At 35.9% G+C, this 16900-nt stretch overlaps 1 protein-coding gene across 2 annotated transcripts in view; it reads right to left on the bottom strand.

The window, feature by feature from the left end:
• Positions 1-13022, bottom strand: part of LOC110101361 (adagio-like protein 1) — a 36258-nt gene extending 23236 nt beyond the window's left edge. Inside the window, exons 1-2 of one of the 2 annotated variants that reach the window (XM_028697012.1) lie at positions 12895-13022; positions 12492-12810 (exon numbers count right to left, since the gene is read on the bottom strand). In XM_028697012.1, the coding sequence (XP_028552845.1) occupies positions 12492-12751 (260 nt within the window). In that variant the 5' untranslated portion in view covers positions 12752-12810; positions 12895-13022. Of the gene's footprint in view, positions 1-12491 lie in introns of both variants that reach the window. The other variant, XM_020829225.2, reaches the window with a different exon arrangement.
• Positions 13023-16900: the final 3878 nt, after the last annotated feature.

The following is a 16900-nucleotide window of genomic DNA, read 5'->3' as shown; positions in this document are numbered from 1 at the left end:
CCATGAAAAATTTATTATTTAAATATTTGGCAAACATGCAGGAAATATACTTAGTTGTTCCTAAAAAATTATCAATCCCTTAAATTTAGGAAATTTCAATAATATCATTTTTATGATAATTTAATTTTTCAATAATTTATTCAAGCAAGTTTCACAATTCATACCTTAAATTTCGGATTAGTGTTTTGATTTTAGGGATCAAAGCTATTTTCATGTATTCTTATCTATTCTAGACTAATTATGATTTAAACATAGCGATCCTATCCTATAAATAGGGTATAAAGAGTCTATTTTATGATGAATTTTGTTTTGGATTGAATAAAAATTTGCAATTCAATTTCCTCAAAACTTTTTTTCTCTGGTTGCTCCTCTCCTTCAACCTATGATTTTTGAGCAAATACCTCCAATGCAGGTCAGGACCTTCTTCAATAGCAAAAGTAGAAGCTACCTAACACTTGAACTCCATCCTAGCCAAAGCCTCCAAGCCTTCTCCAACCACCATACAACTGCATCCAGTAGATAATTCTATTTTTCTTTTTTTTTTTTCATGTTCTGGCCGCCTAACGACTCCACATAGGGAAGGAACTAAATTGTAGTTGTTGTCCTCTATATGCATTTGCAAGGAGGAGGAATCAAATAGTAGGAAATTTCCATGAGAAGGATAATAGAATGTTTTTTTAATCAACATATTGGCTTTATATAAGTAATGCTCTTCCAATTTTAGACTATATTCCAGTATCAATTCTCTAAGACATTGTTTTTTCCACATAATTGTGTTAACCTTAATTTGTAGCTTTGGCCCCATTTCTCCTACGCTCTAAAAGATCCACTTGGTAAGAATACCCACAGGAAATGTGAGCAACCTCATGAGATCTTAATTACCTAGGTTAGTTAGGTTGGAAAATCTACCCCTCAACCATGAATTAATTAGTAGCACAGTCATAAAGATTATAACACCCAGAGACATTATCTGGATTCAGTGAACAAGATTTGGACACCAATCCTATCCAAGAAAGAATACAGATCACCATTTCATCCTAGACAAAAAGGACTTATCATAGGCATCATCAACTCAGTTTGGGATCACCAACAATATGCAATAGAACTTTATATTGTATTGTCCTTGCAACCAATTTCTTACACACTCCAAATGTGAACAAATTTTTGTATAGGCAAACCATCTTCATATCACCTATGAATTACATTACCTTCTACATAAAAAGGTATTAGACAGGTAATTATAAAAGTTAGCAGCAAGTTCAGCTGAATGCTTTCATATAAATACCATATATAGTGTGTAAAGAATTATGCAAATTCACTAGTTGCATATGAAATAGGTAATTCAAATGGACTCAAACCATTAGATCCATTGATAAATGAATTAATTGTAAAGTAAGCCTTAAGAGCAGCAAATCCTAACACAAAACAAGATAGTGAATTAAGCATCATAACAGATATCCTAAACTTTTAATTACAATTTCAATTTAACCATCTGTTTAAGTACAATTGGTAATAGATCAAAAGGAGTTTCCACAAATAACTAAGAACTTTGCATCATTTCTTCCAAAGAGGAGCTTAGCGTAACAATATCATCAAAAAATAATTATATTATATGAAAGCATTTGCTATTTCGTTTTAAGGAATAACATGTAGAATTTTAAACATTCTATATAAACAATAAAAGTAAAGTTCCTTCAAATAATAATTAATATATAGCTGAGCAAAGATAAAATCCATAATAAGGTCTTCCTATGGTATGGAATAGGCAATAATGCATATACCCTAATATTGTGTTATTTTCCTGTGTATAGCCTACTAATGTGTCATTTTCCTTAGATTAAATGACAAATGCAGCAATATGCAACAACTCAAGCCCCATCATGTTAAAGACAAGCATAAAAGTAATGTCCCTTAAATAAAACTATAGTTTAATCTCTCCCAAAATGTCTGATAGCTACTCTGATATCCAATTCTAAAATTAGAAAGCCTCTCAAGGAAGAACAAGGTAGAAATAGATGTTACCTAAAAGCAAATACCTGTCACAAATAGAGCGATAATTGTTCGGTCCATGTGGATCACCATTTTTTTTTACCGTACGATTATAAATCATACTGTACCATGTGGATCACCATTAAATGCAATAAAAACATCTTTAAAAACACTTTAATAAAATGTAAGATACTCGCTATCCTACTCAATGCACTACTTGATTTATTCTCAACACTTCATAATAGTTACACACTGCAAAATTTCAACTCATTTACCATACCAGCATCATAACTTCTTTCTAAATTTTAAATACTCTGAGGCTCCATCATTATGAAATAGAAAAAACTTCTCAAAATAATAAATAATGTCTCTAAAGTATGAGAACTAACACAAGTATATCGACCAACCCACCACTTGCATTTCTCCTTTCATAAGTTCATGCTAAGCTCCCCGCTCCCCACCCACCTGCACTCGCATGTTCTCTCTAATTATTAGTTTCTCTCTTCTCTAGTGGATCTCCCCTTTCCCTTAATCTCCCTTTTGAGATCATAATTTTAGAAGAAAATGTCATTGTTCTAGGATAAGGAAAAAGATGGGCAAATAAGTTATTCCAACTACTTGTACTTAAAATAAATAAATAAAGTACAACAAAACTATACCAATGTTTTTGAAGAACAAAGCACAATGTTAAGTGCAAGATTTCCTTTTTGCTTCAATATGCAAATGCAAAGTGAAGCAACGTTTTTGCTAACTAGAGCACTCATTAGTTTTGTACATGCATACATACATCAATATACATACGAACGCACTCATGAGTTGTACAACGTTTTGATGTGAAAGCCACTAAAGTAAATCATTTCATTAATTTTGAAAATAAAAATAAATCATTTGTTAGTAATACTCCATAAGACTTGATAATAAATAGCATTCATGAAAATTTAAGCTTGAATTTCTCCCAATAAAGTATTTGAGAGTAATTCAAAAGTGTCAAAGTATCATCATAAAAAGTTGCTCAAAACCAATAAGAACAAAAAGTCATACATAAGTTAACATAAACAAAACATTTAAAATGAACTATCTATAACTTAGGACTGTGAATTCAAAAGTCCCTCTCACTTTCATCACTTAAAGGTCTTCATTAGAATAAATATCTTAGATGATTGCGTTCTCATATCCTCCATCTTTGTGTCAACATCCTCTCAATCTCCATCATCTTCAATCTCAATCATCTTCTTCTTCCCAAATCAATAAAATCAAATAAGAATATCATTCAAAACAATAATCATGATGATCTTTTATAATTTCTATTATATAGAGCTTTATATTAAAATTTTCTACTATTCTCTTGTAGAAATTATTATTCTTGTTCCTTACTCCATAAAAAGTCAATATTGTATATGATGAGGGCATCAAAGATCAACGGCTACGATCATGTCTAGTTATTTTGATGTATTTGATTTGTTATTTGTACTTTTCCCTTTCTAACCTCACTTGAGGGCTTTGTCTTATGTTTGCCTAGGGGCATTATGTCTTTTTATTTTCCTTCATGTTTTTGGCTATTTAAGCCTTCTCCCTCCTCTTGGAGAGGGATGATGATTATTGTTAATGAAAATTTTGGTTTTGGATCTCTTTGTGAGTTCTAGAGTTCTCAAGTGAGGTAAGCCTACGAGAGGCTCAAAGCAATATCCAACAGCCCCTTGGTGGAGCTCTTGGTTTTCTACCCCATATCTTTTCTTCTCCTCTACTGTTTTCCCCACCCACCCGCCGGCACACTTGGCCCCAAAGCCACCGGCCACCTCCACTCACCGCCGGCCTCCAGCTGCCAGCGCCCAGCCGCCGGCCTCCAACCGCCGGCCTCCAGCCGCTGGACCTCCAGCTGCCGGCCTCCTGCCGCCGGCCTTCCCCTTTGCCACCACCCACCCGCAATAACTCCTCCTCCATCCCCTCCATTTTCCCTCATGGCATTTGATTAGTTTCCTAATTTGGAGAGGCCACTTGGAGGGAGTTTTAAATCCAAAATTCAAATTTGAATTAGGAGTTAAATGCCTCCTCAATTTCCTCCCGTCATTAAGGAATTAATCGCAGCTTTAAATCTGAAATTTAAATTCAGATTTAAGAATTAATTCACTTAATTAAATGGGGCCCACTTATTTGAAATGAATCCCCTCTCCCTCCCTCTCTCCTAGGTCGGCCCCCTCTTCCCCTTTCCTTTGCCTAATTAAGAGCCAATTAATGCTCATAATTATTTCCCTCATTCACTCAAAAGCTCTTTGGAAATAATTCCAAAACCTGAGACTTTTCCCTTTGGCCAAAATCCCCCTCAAGGCCCCACTACCGTTAATTCCGTCCAAAGTCTGTTTCTTTTATTTCTGGAAGTAGATCCTAGATTCCTCTCTTACCCGACCACCTCTCCCTCTCAATTCCCCTTGCTCCTAAGGCTAGAATCCTGAGATTTCTCTCAGATTTTGGCTCGGTCCTGCACCGTTGGAAGGCTGAATTTGCTGTCCAGGATTCCTGTAGGCAGATTTTTCTCTGTTGTCCTCGGATTTCAGTATACAACTTGCTGTCCACTTATGCCAGCAAAGATATCCTGCTGTCCAGCACTTTGGAAGACCACCGACAGATATATGGGCTACCCAACGGACTACACTTTGACACTATTTGTCTTTGGGTAAACTCTTCCCCGACGCTTCTCAATTGTGGACTAGTAAATTCATGAAAATCATGTTAATGCCTCTCCGCTAAATCCTAGTAATTAGAAGAGTTGTGTGAAGGATCTTATCCTAGCGACTAATCTCACTGTTAGTTTAGGGATTCATCGTTGAGACCAATCATGTACGCATTGTTAGATTAAATTGAATGTTTTACGATCTTAACTCCTTTGTATGTGAATTAGCCTAAACTCGTTTTACCGCTCTTAATGTTTTATCTCATCGTTCAAATCATTATAAAGATCTAATTATTTGTTCTCCCTCAAATTAAGCATGCAAATTCATCAAGTATATCATCTCGGCATGATTGTTTCACATCAGTATCTTTATCTCGTAATTGTGACAATGAAATACTATTTTCATCGTCATAGCACATCATTAAAAATCAATGGACCTTAATCATCCTCCAAAACTTTCATTCAAACCATGAGATAGAGGCATGCACCCCATCCCTTATGCATCAAGACATGCCTCATTGTGCACCTCATCGTAAAACGTTCGTCTCTTTCTCCCACTTTGAGGCATACACTTGAAGGCACTTTACATGTGTTCATAGATGGACCTCAAATTGTGCAATTTTAAGCAAGGGGTATTATCAGTTTAAGAAACATGGATATATTAATTAAAATAATAATGATAGAAATGAAGAAATAACTCCTCAAGTTGATATTATATAGCTAAAATGAAGATGTCCCTGATATGCCAAGGGGGCCAGGGGAGTTAATATTCAATATGTAAGGAGGAGAAAACATAGGAGAAATAACTAGGAAAGTTTGTTTGGAAAAGATGACTGATTTGAATTAGATTTTGGAGAGGATTAGGACGGTTTTATTAAGGAAAAGAGGCTGATTTGGGGGCTGAGTTAGATGGAATTAACTATGAGATGTTTCCTAATTGAAGCGGGTATATTTGGGAGCTGATTTGGATGGGTTAATTAGAAAATATTTCCTACTTGAAGCGTGCTGATTTGGAGGGGATTAATTAAGAATTGTTTCCTAATTGAAGAAGACAGATTTAGGGGCTGATTTGGGAGAGAAATATTTTTTAAAAAAATATGATAGATTTTTTTTTATTTTTTTTTTTATTTTTTTTTAAGAAAATATGGTAGATTTTGGGTTGATTTGGGAGGAAATTAGGGGAGGGCTGTTTTGATAATTTATTGTTTATTGTTTGCTTTAAATAGTTGATTTACCCTAGAGTTAGGATATGTTATGTTTGCTAAACTTAGTTTGTTCTTATGTTTTGAGGGCTCTATCCGCCAGTTAGAGATTTGGGAAAGCTGAATCTTCCTCTCCAAGTGAAGATTTATTATATCTTGTTTGTTCTCTTTCATATTTTCTAAAATAAAAAAGATTTGTGGTGTGTTCTTCTTCGTAATTTCTCTTGTGGTTCGCTAATTTGGTTGAAAATTCTTCTACTTCGTATCAAATTGATATCAAAGCGAGGTTTTGGAGATATAGTGTCAAAGAGAGTGGATGAGTTGTAAGGAAAAATAGAGCAATTCAAATCATGCATGAAGGAGAAATTTTCGACCATGGAAGGAAGGCTTTCATCCATGAAAAACCGATTGGAAGGGATGGAGGAGATGATGAGAAAACTCTTAAAGATGCAATAAAAAACTTCACCAACAGCTCCAATGGCCAACTCTAACCAAGATTTGACCGAGAATCCCTTGGCCGAATCAAAGGTAAAGGAGATCGAACGGGAGGACTTCAATGAGGATAGTTTCTTCCATCAAGAGTCGCCACCTTTTTTTTTCATCAAGAGCCACCACCTTTTTTTCATCAAGAGCCACCTCTTGAGGCTCCAATAAGGAGTGAATCAAGGTTTCTGGATGAGGGGACGACAATGAGGGAATTTTTGGAGGAGGTGATGGGTGACCGATCACTATGGAAGGCATTTCAAGCAAGAGGAGTCGGCCATCGGAGGAGGGGGTCAAAATCCACCTCCTATGGCTCCAATAAGGGACATAATAGGGTTTTCGGATGGGGGGACAGCAGGAAATGAGTTTTGTCGTGAATGTGGTGGGGTAGCCGACCATAATGGGAGGCCTTTGGGCAAGGGGACTGGACGGCCGAGTAGGGGGGAAGGCCGAACCATGGGGATCGGGTAATGTGAGGCAGACGGAAGAAATGTGGGATTCCCACCCTTGATACACAGGGGAAACATGGAGGGATTATGACAACTGCTACACTAGTAGAGGAATAAGCTATTGGGGTAGTAGCGATTCTAGGGTGAGAAAGTTGAAGATAAGAATGATTGATGAGAAGAAAAAGGAGCAACTCAAAACTTTCAACAAACAAATTGATGAGGATAAAAAAATAATCATCTCAAGGAATGATCTTATTGAGCTATCAATTCATTCTTAACATCCTGGATTTATTGTTCAGGAAGTACTTATCAGGTGGAAGGATTTGTTGGAGTACAAAGCCACATGGGAGCCATATGAGATGATCAGAAGATCGTTCTCATCTTTCACCTTGAAGACAAGGTGATTTTGTGTGTGTGCGCGTGGGGGGGAGGGGATATTGATACGCCGGGGGGGCACCCTGTGGGATCGAGAGGAGTTAATATTCACTATGTAGGAGGAGAAAACATGCGAGAAATAATTAAGAAATTTTATTTAGGGAAAGATAGCTGATTTGAATTAGATTTGGGATGGAATTAGAAACTTTTATTAAGGGAAAGAGGCAGATTTAGATGGAGTTAATTAAGAGATGTTTCATAATTGAAGAGGCCATATTTGAGGACAGATTTGAATGAGATTAATTAGAATATATTTACTACTTGAAGAGGTCTGATTTGGAGGGGATTAATTTGGAATTGTTTTCTAATTGAAAAAGACAAAATTGGGGGCTGATTTGGGAGAGAAATAATTAAGGAAATATGGTATATTTAGGGCTGATATGGGAGGGAATTAGTGGAGGGCTGTTTTGGTATTATATTGTTTATTGTTTGCATTAAATAGTTGAATTACCCTAGGGTTAGGATATGTTATGTATTTGTTGAATTTAGTTTGTTCTTAGGTTGTGAGAGCTCTAGCCACCGGCTAGAGATTTGGGAGAGTCGGATCTTCCTTTCCAGTTGAAGATCTATTGTATTTTGTTTGTTCTATTTTATATTTTCTAAAATAAAAAAGATTTGTGGTGTGTTCTTCTTCCCAATTTCTCTTGTGATTCGCTGATTTGGTTGAAAGTTCTTCTACTTTGTATTAAATTGGTATCAGAGTGAGGTTTTGGAGAGATGGTGTCAAAGAGGGTGAATGAGTTGGAAGGAAAATGAAGCAATTCAAATCACGCATTAAGGAGAAATTTTCGACCATGGAAGGAAGGTTTTCATACATGGAAGGAAGGCTTTCATCCATGAAAAATCGATTGGGAGGGATGGAGGAGATGATGAGGAAACTCTTAAAGATGCAATCAAAACTTCACCGACAGTTCCGATGGCTAACTCTAACCAAGATCTAACCGAGAATCCCTTGGCCAAATCAAAGGTAAAGGAGATCGAACGGGAGGACTTCAATGAGGATAGTTTCTTTCATCAAGAACCACCTCCATTTTTTCATGAAGAGCCACCTCCTGAGGCTCCGATAAGGAGTGAATCAGGGTTTCAAGATGAGGGGACAATAATGAGGAAATTTTTGGTGGAGGTGATGGGTGGCTGACCACTATGGAAGACATTTGAGGTAAGGGGAGTGGGCCGTTGAAGGAGAGGGTCAAAAGCCACCTCCTATGGCTCCAATAAGGGACGTAATAGGGTTTTCGGATGGGGGGACAGCAGGAAAGGAGATTTGTGGTGAATGTGGTGGGGCGGCCGACCATAATGGGAGATCTTTTGGGTAAGGGGAGTGACGGCCGAAGGAGGGGGGAAGGCCAAACCATGGGGATCAAGTCATGTGAGGCAAAGGGAAGAAATGTGGAATTCCCACCCTCGATACACAGGGGAAACATGGAGGGATTACGACAACTGCTACGCTAGTGGATGAATAAGCTATCAGGCGGCAGCAATTCTAGGGTGAGACAGTTGAAGATATGAATGATTGATGACAGGGGGGGCAGCCTTGTGAGGCCCAGAGGAGTTAATATTCACTATGTAAGGAGGACAAAAATGCGAGAAATAATTAGGAAATTTTATTTAGGAAAAGATAGCTGATTTGAATAGATTTTGGAGGGAATTAAAAAGATTTTATTAAGGGAAAGAGTCTGATTTAGATGGAATTAATTAGGAGATGTTTCTTAATTGAAGAAGACATATTTAGGAGCTGATTTGGAGGAGGTTAATTAGAAAATGTTTCCAACTTGAAGAGGGTTTATTTGGAGGGGATTAATTATGAATTATTTCCTAATTGAGGAAGACAAATTTGGAGGCTGATTTGGAAAGAAAATTAACAAGAAAATATGACAGATTTAGGGCTGATATAGGAGGGAATTAGTGGAGGGCTGTTTTGGTATTATATTGTTTATTGTTTGTTTTAAAAAGTTGATTTACCCTAGGGTTAGGATATGTTATGTGTTTGTTGAATTTAGGTTGTTCTTAGATTGTGAGGGCTCTTGCCACTGGCTAGTGATTTTGGAGAGTCGGATATTCCTCTCCAATTGAAGATCTATTATATTTTGTTTGTTCTATTTTATATTTTCTAAAATAAAAAAGATTTGTGGCTTGTTCTTCTTCATAATTTCTCTTATGGTTCGCAGATTTGGTTGAAAGTTCTTCTACTTTGTATCAGTACCTTAAGAGGATTATGCAATAAAAAAAATATTATGAAGGCTTAAAGATAAATGGTACAAACTTGGAATGAGATAAACTCTATTATATGGATCAAAGCGTTAGGTGAAAAAAAAAATCACCAATATTTATGTTGAGTGAGACAAATGAGAATGTTAACATACATGTGTGGCAATACTAAGAATGATTGATTAAGAAATGATGCAAGCAAAAATTTGGGAAGGGCCCCAAATTTTTGCGAGCAAATAGTCAATCTTCCTAGATAAAAGAAAATACACAAATTTCCCAAAAAGGATACAAAATACGACAATTGAACCAAAAAACAACTTCACTTTAGAATAGAAAGACGCTTACAAATGATGCTTACAAATTTTTGACATAAAACCCTAAACTTGCATTCCTTGAGATGAAAGATACAGGTGACGTCGAACTTGCAAATAGAAGAAGTAGGTTAGAAGCCGAGACGGAAGAGGAGGACAAGCTCGCAAGCTTTCCTAGGAGGAGAGAGGAATGGAACAAGCTCTCAAGCTTTTCCACGAAGAAACCCACAGGTTTTGGCTTCTAAAAATCACATTATATCTCTTTTTTTACCCAAAACAACTCTATTTTATAGGCAAAAGAAGGTAGATAAACAGCCAAAACACCTCCAACCAAATCCAATCAAATTTGGGGAAATGAAAGGCCAAAAGTCACCAAATGAAAGGCCAAAAGACAGCAAAACAGCAGCAGGAATTCTGCACAGAAAAACAGGGAAGCAGCCCACGGAAAACCCCTCCAGCAGCAACGGGAATCCAGCCAGCAAGGGACCTGAAGAGCCAGCACAGGAGACAAGGCAAAATTTCACGGGAAAAGCATCCAGGAAGGGAAAACCGAGAGGGATAACCAGGGGAACAGCAACAGCCAACAAAAACCAAAAAGGCAAAGGGAAAGGGGAAGAGAACCGGCCATGGGGGGAAGAACCAAGGAGGTGGAAACCAAGGAGCCAAAGTAAGGGGAAATGAATCTAACTAATTGCATTAATGAGCTGATAAAATAGTAGAAGCTCGTTAATGAGCTGACTTGAGAAGAAACCAAGCATTTATGAGCTAGAACAACTTAATTCCCAAAATTTCAGCTCAAAACCAAAACAGCCAAGGACCAAACCGTGCGACAACAAGCAGCCCAAAGAACAAAGTATTCATTTTGTTGTGACCCCCCTGCTTATATCAAGAAACAAATGTAAGGGGAGAGGATTTCAAGAGTAGCACCTATTGAAGAAGAAGTGATGAAAAATAGATTTAGGCAGTCTAGGCATGCAATATAAAGGATAGAAAATGGACCAATACAAAAGATCAAGAAAAACATTTTTGAAGGTTAAGAAGAAAATGAAGCAAATAGGAGGAAATGAAGCAGACAAAAGATAACATGGATAGAAGTTATGTGAACAACATCTAGCATTAAAGATTTAACAAAAACAAGACACGCTAGGAATGAGTGGAGAATGAGCATTCATAAAGCTAACCCTAAGAAGTTGGGATAAGGAACAATTAAAATGATGATGATAACTAACAATTTAAAAGCTTTTCCACCATTAGCAAGAATCATGTTTTGGAGTTTCCACCATAGAAAGCATGGTAAAGGTTTTTATTTGTCAGAACAACTTATCATTGAGTAGATATTGGTATCAATTGGTTCATTAAAAGTATATAAACAAATTAAAGCAAATAACAAAGTCTTTCATACATAGTCAAATATGTCAATTTCACATGGTAAATTAGATATTCTGTAGAAATCTTTATTGCCTGTCATTGGGCTATTTAACTAACTAATTCATTCCACCCTTACAAAAAGCTCTAAGTAAAATATAAAAATGCAGATCTAATAACATAATTAAAAATCAAGTTATGTAGAATCATTACTACTTTAAACTTTATGTTTAGTCCATGGCATGCTTAATTTATACCATTGTTTAGTCTATGTCAAAGTTTACTATGTGTCACTACTTAAAATGGCTAGGGTCTAGTTGTGTCATGAGTTATGATCATCTTTATGTATTTTTATTATTGGTATTCATAGCATTTTGTATAAGAACCCTAGTCTATATAATGGATCCCTTATTCATATAATAATATAATAAATAAAGGCATGGCTTCTATATAAACCCAAATTTCTCTTTTGTTAGACATCCTTCCTTTCTTTCTAGTTTTCTTAATCCTGACTCTATCTCTCTCTAACCCTGATCACCTTCTATTCCTCTAGCTCTTGATTGTTTCTCTATTCCTCTCTTCAAAAGCAAAGCTAGGGTAGATCAAGGGCTTAATCATTATGCATCACTCCATTACCAAATTCTTTTTTTGTTTGACGCAAACAGCACCAAAGGATAAAATAAAGAAGTTTCTAGCTGGTTGTCACCGGTCACATAGTAGATTTTGTGTAAAATATATAAATAAATAAATTCTAATCTTTACAAATGAAGATTCAATAGCAAAAATCACCATTATGCTTAGTTAATTAGACATACAATATCTACAAAAAGGCTAGTATTTCACCAACTGAGCGTATAGGATAAAGGTGGTCACATCTGAATTATTCCCATAATTGTAGTATAATTATTAACTAACTTATTGTAACTCCTAATTTTCTTGTTCAGGCCGGATGAGTTCAACTTCAACAGCGCATTCTGCTTCATACTGACAGAACAACAGTGTTCTCTCACAACAAAGATAGCTACTCCACGTTTTCCCAATGTAGCCATCAACATTTAAAATTAACCACCAACATAAACTGCATGCATATAAAAGGACTTTCTTAAACTACAAGGAGATTTCTAGAAGCTCTAAATAAAGTAAAATCAACGCCAATTTCAACTTTTTGAGTATTAAAGTATCCCATCAAAAGTTTCAGAATACTAAAGAACAGAAATTAAGACTATACGCGGTTGGAGGAATAGAGAAATTGAATTCTACTAAAGTAGCAAAAAAGAACACGTAATGTTAAGGATGGCATGGTGGGATTACTCTCTCTCCTATTCTCCTAGAAGAAAAAAAAAATCAAATCACATACAACAGACAGGAGCGAAAACCTAACCAGTTCCTGCCGAGGACCTCCTCAGCGAGGTAGCCCGTTGCCCTCTCGAATCCTTCGTTGACGTAGATTATCGGGTGATCGGGCTCAAGCGCGTCTGACACCACCAACCCGTACGACGGCGGCGCCGACCCGAGCGCGCTCTCGACTGCGGCTGAAAACAGCCCGCCGCCTCCGTTCAGTAGAAACGTAGCCCCCACAACCTCTTCCTCTGCCTCGTCCTCAGCGCTGCTAGGATCCTCTAGATCGCTGTCCCACTCCATATAGAGCTTCCGCCTCGTCAAATTCTAACCAGGGATTTCAACCCATGAAAGACCTCGAAGAGAATTAGCAAGCTGAAGAAGATGAGGCACAGCCAGCAGATGACCAGGGAAAGAAGTCGATCACCGGTTAGATTTATGTCGAAACTAGGAAGATATTTGCGTGGCTGTTTTCCGATTTTGCCCTATTTTTCTCCCCATGGGTGAGAAAGGCAATGTTTTGGTGAGATGCTTTGGGAAAATATCCTATTTTGTGCGCAAATTGTTAGTTCTTTCGAGTGTGGATGGGCAAGTGGAGCTGAGACGGCAAACGAGGCTGTTGGAAGATCATTACATCATTACATTTAATTTTAATTTATTATTTATTATTTATTATTATTATTATTTAAAATCAATTTTATTTATAAATGTTAATTATTAAATATAATTATCTAAAAATAAAATCAGAATAGCTAAATTTAATTTAATTCTATTTTCTAATCATATTCAATTTTAAATTGAGGGATGGTTGTATGCTGGAAAATTCAAAGTGATAAAAAGATAATTTACATCTTAGCATTGGACGAAAATCTTAAATATATACAAATAAAAGAGAGGAGCAAGAGGCACTAAAATTCTTAAATGAAAAATCCATAGAACAAGAAAAAAACAGTTATTTTAGCCAGGATAAAATGATTTACTATATTTGCAAAATTATGGAGGTATTTGTTTCCTCTCGATTTGAGGAGATAAGATTACAAAGTAATGAACTCAAATTTGATTTTCTATAATTATAATAGAGCTTGATGAACAAATGATAGAGGGATAATGACAAAGTTAGTATAATATTTATCAAATGATGATGGCCATACGATGGTGGTTGAGCAATGGTGGACAGACAGTAATGACCGATAATGGTGGTTGAATGATGATGAATGAACATTAATAACAAAGCAGTACTGGTCAGATGATAATGCTTAGGTGACAACTATCGAGCTATAGCAATTGGAGGGTAACAATGGCTAATGATGATTATGAATGCTAAATGTCATATAAGACTTTAAAATTCTTCAAATGTTTAAACTCTCTCCAAACTCATCAAAGATCCTCCCCTCATAAGACAAAGGGTTTTTTTATATAAATGCTTAGGCTGACATTTTAATAAATTTAATCAAAATTCTATAATACTCCATCAGACAACTTATGTTAAATCATTTTATAATAAATAGTTCATTTAATATTTAACTAGAGTAATGATGGCATAATTGAATGAACTTGGGGCCATTGGTAGGGGGTGTCAATATTCGATACAACTTTAAAACATAACACAAATCCGGCCCAAAAATTTCGGGTCATGATTAACCTGTTTGGAAAGTGGGTTGAGTTTGATTTTCATATTCTGATACAATTGCAATTTCAATTCCAATCCAGGTCAACCTGAAAACCCAAAACTCCATCACACTAGCTCTCATTTGGCGCTACATGCACTCACGCTCGCTTGCTAGCCTAATTGCACTCGCTTGCTCACTCAACCGCCTACTCTCAACCACTCATCTCACTCCAACTAAGTTAGCGGGTCATGTTGGGTTGAAACAAGTTAGAGGCGGGTTAGGTTCTTGTCTGGGTTTGTGATTCATTTAGCTAATCGGGTTGGGTCAATTGAAGGCGGTTAGTTTCAGATTGGACCTGAAACTGACCCAAAATCAAATTTCGACACCCCTACCCATTGGATTCATCTTGTCAATACGTTCGATTTAACCATCAGCATATAATATTTGGAAATCATTTATACTTTAATTAATATCATTAAATTTTTAGTTGTGCTTCAAGTGTTTAATTTGGGCACATTTAAAATTGGATCATATCACTTTTGGTATTGTCGGATTTATTTGATCAATAAATTCAGTTTGATTATAAGTTTGCTAAAAATCAGAGTTCTAATAGTCTTAATTTTAATTCAAAAAATTTCTAACTTTACTATGCATCATAATATCGAGATAAAATAACAAAAATTTTAAAATTACAAAGTACGATGTTATTTTTATTAGATAATACAAAATATACAATTTATTCAATTTTCAAAATTCAAATCTAAATTTAAGTAGAGGCAATTGAGTTATATACATATAATTTGAAATTAAATCAATTAAAATGATTATTCATTTATTTGATTTAAACTTACACCCATATGTAGCTCGTTTTAGTCTGTTGGTTAGGAGCTTTGGCAACCAATCAAAAGGCCTTAGGTTCGAGTCTTGAGTATATCATGTGTGTGTGAGTTTATCTTAATTGGACAACCTTCAAAGCTGAAAGTTGGATCACGGCTATACAAGCTTGGGATCTTAATGTCAAAAGATGAAAAAAATCGCCTAATATTAAGTGTCTTTTTGGACGAATGTAATATTTTATAATAGTGATTATAAAAATGTTATAAGAAAAATAGCTTTTATAAAAACTGCTTTAAATCAAATATCTACTTTTTAAAGCTACTACACATCATCATAGAAATTTTTACAAAGCATTGAAAAAATTAAAAAAATAGTAGCAAAATATAATTATGATTAAGATCTAAAAAGAAAAATATGAAGAAACCTATCCCAAATAGATCCTGAGCAAAATTCAATCATAATAAATTTTAAAATTTATTTAAAAATAAATAAAGGATAATATTTAATTGATAATTCATTTATTATATTTATTTTAATATAAATCTAAAAGTTGTTAAAATCTATTATAATAAAAATTTCTCCCCACCATATGGCCTAAAAATTAGAATCGTATTGACATTAGTTCCATACGTATGGTCTGAAACGTCCGGATTTAGATCCTCAAAAGGTGATTGGCCGAATGCTACTTTGTATATGAAACCAGTCAAATATCACGACAACGTGAAAATACTTAAATTGCTGATTCAAGACTCATAAAGGTAGCATGTGAGTTGGAAGTTTCGACCCAAACACTTTCAGTTAAAATAAAGCTATATAATGATACGACGCAAAGAGTTTTTTTTTTTTTTTTTTTTCATGCAAAGAGTTGATCTTAAGTGGAATATTAATTTATTATCTACGTAATTCATATATTTAAATTAATATATTTTTTTTTTATTATGTCTTTAAGTATGCTTCAAAATATTTTTTTATCAAAGTATTTTTATTGCGTGCGGGAACATTCGGGCAGTAGAGAGATGTAGGGTTTAGCATTCAAGTTTTATACGAATATTAAACACACATATAATTAAGAGAGAGGGGTGCACGAGTCATAAGAGATATTAAGATTTTTTATGTGAAAAATCCTAAAAAGAAAAAAAGAACGGGGCTTGGCCTTGTTAAAATATTTTTTTTTAGTGTTTGTAGACAGTTACACGTGTTGTTCTTCATCAGGGGAAGATCACACCTCAATGTAGTAAATATACATCAAATAGAGCACATTACATGGTGGGAGTTGAAAACATCTAGTGATATAAGAGTTATTCTCAAAAGAATGTTGGTATGTCTGTTTGGTCAGTTAGATTATAGTCGGATAATGGAGGTCGAAAGGGTCATAGCCAGGCAATAGAGGTTAAGGGGACCGTTGTTGGGTGATAGAGGTTAGAGGGAATATAGTTGACGGATGATGGTGGTTGGAGATACCATAGTCAACGGGCAATAATGATCAAAGGGATCATAGAAAGGGGTGACGGTGCTCAGAAGGATCATAATCAGCGAGCGACGTGGTCCAACGGACCGTAGTCAACGTGTAACAATGGTCAGAGGGACTGTAGTCGGCAGGTGACGGAGGTCGTAGGGACCGTAATTGGTTGTCAACATAGGTCGGAGGGACCATAATAGATGTGCAACGGTGGTTGAATGAACCGTAATCGACAAGCAATGGTGGCCGGAGGAACTATAGTTTGAGGGAGACAGAGGATGGAGGGACCATAGTTGGTGGGCAATGAATGCCGAAAGGATCGTAGTTGGCAAGAGATGGAGGTCGAAGGGACTGTAGTCGGTAGGCAGCAATTGTCATAGGGATTGTAGTTTATCATAGATGGAGGTCAAGGACCCTAGTCAGCCAGCAACATAGGTCATAGGGAATGTAGTTCGTCGGTAACAAAGGTTAAATGGACTATAATCGGCCGGGGATAAGAGGTTGAATGGATCACAGTTGGCAGGTGATAGTGGTTGGAGGGACTGT

Source organism: Dendrobium catenatum, unplaced genomic scaffold, assembly GCF_001605985.2.
Source record: "Dendrobium catenatum unplaced genomic scaffold, ASM160598v2 fragScaff_scaffold_853, whole genome shotgun sequence".
Lineage (NCBI taxonomy): Eukaryota > Viridiplantae > Streptophyta > Magnoliopsida > Asparagales > Orchidaceae > Dendrobium > Dendrobium catenatum.
Note: the sequence above shows the minus strand (reverse complement) of the source record. Positions and strands in the feature narration are given on the sequence as shown.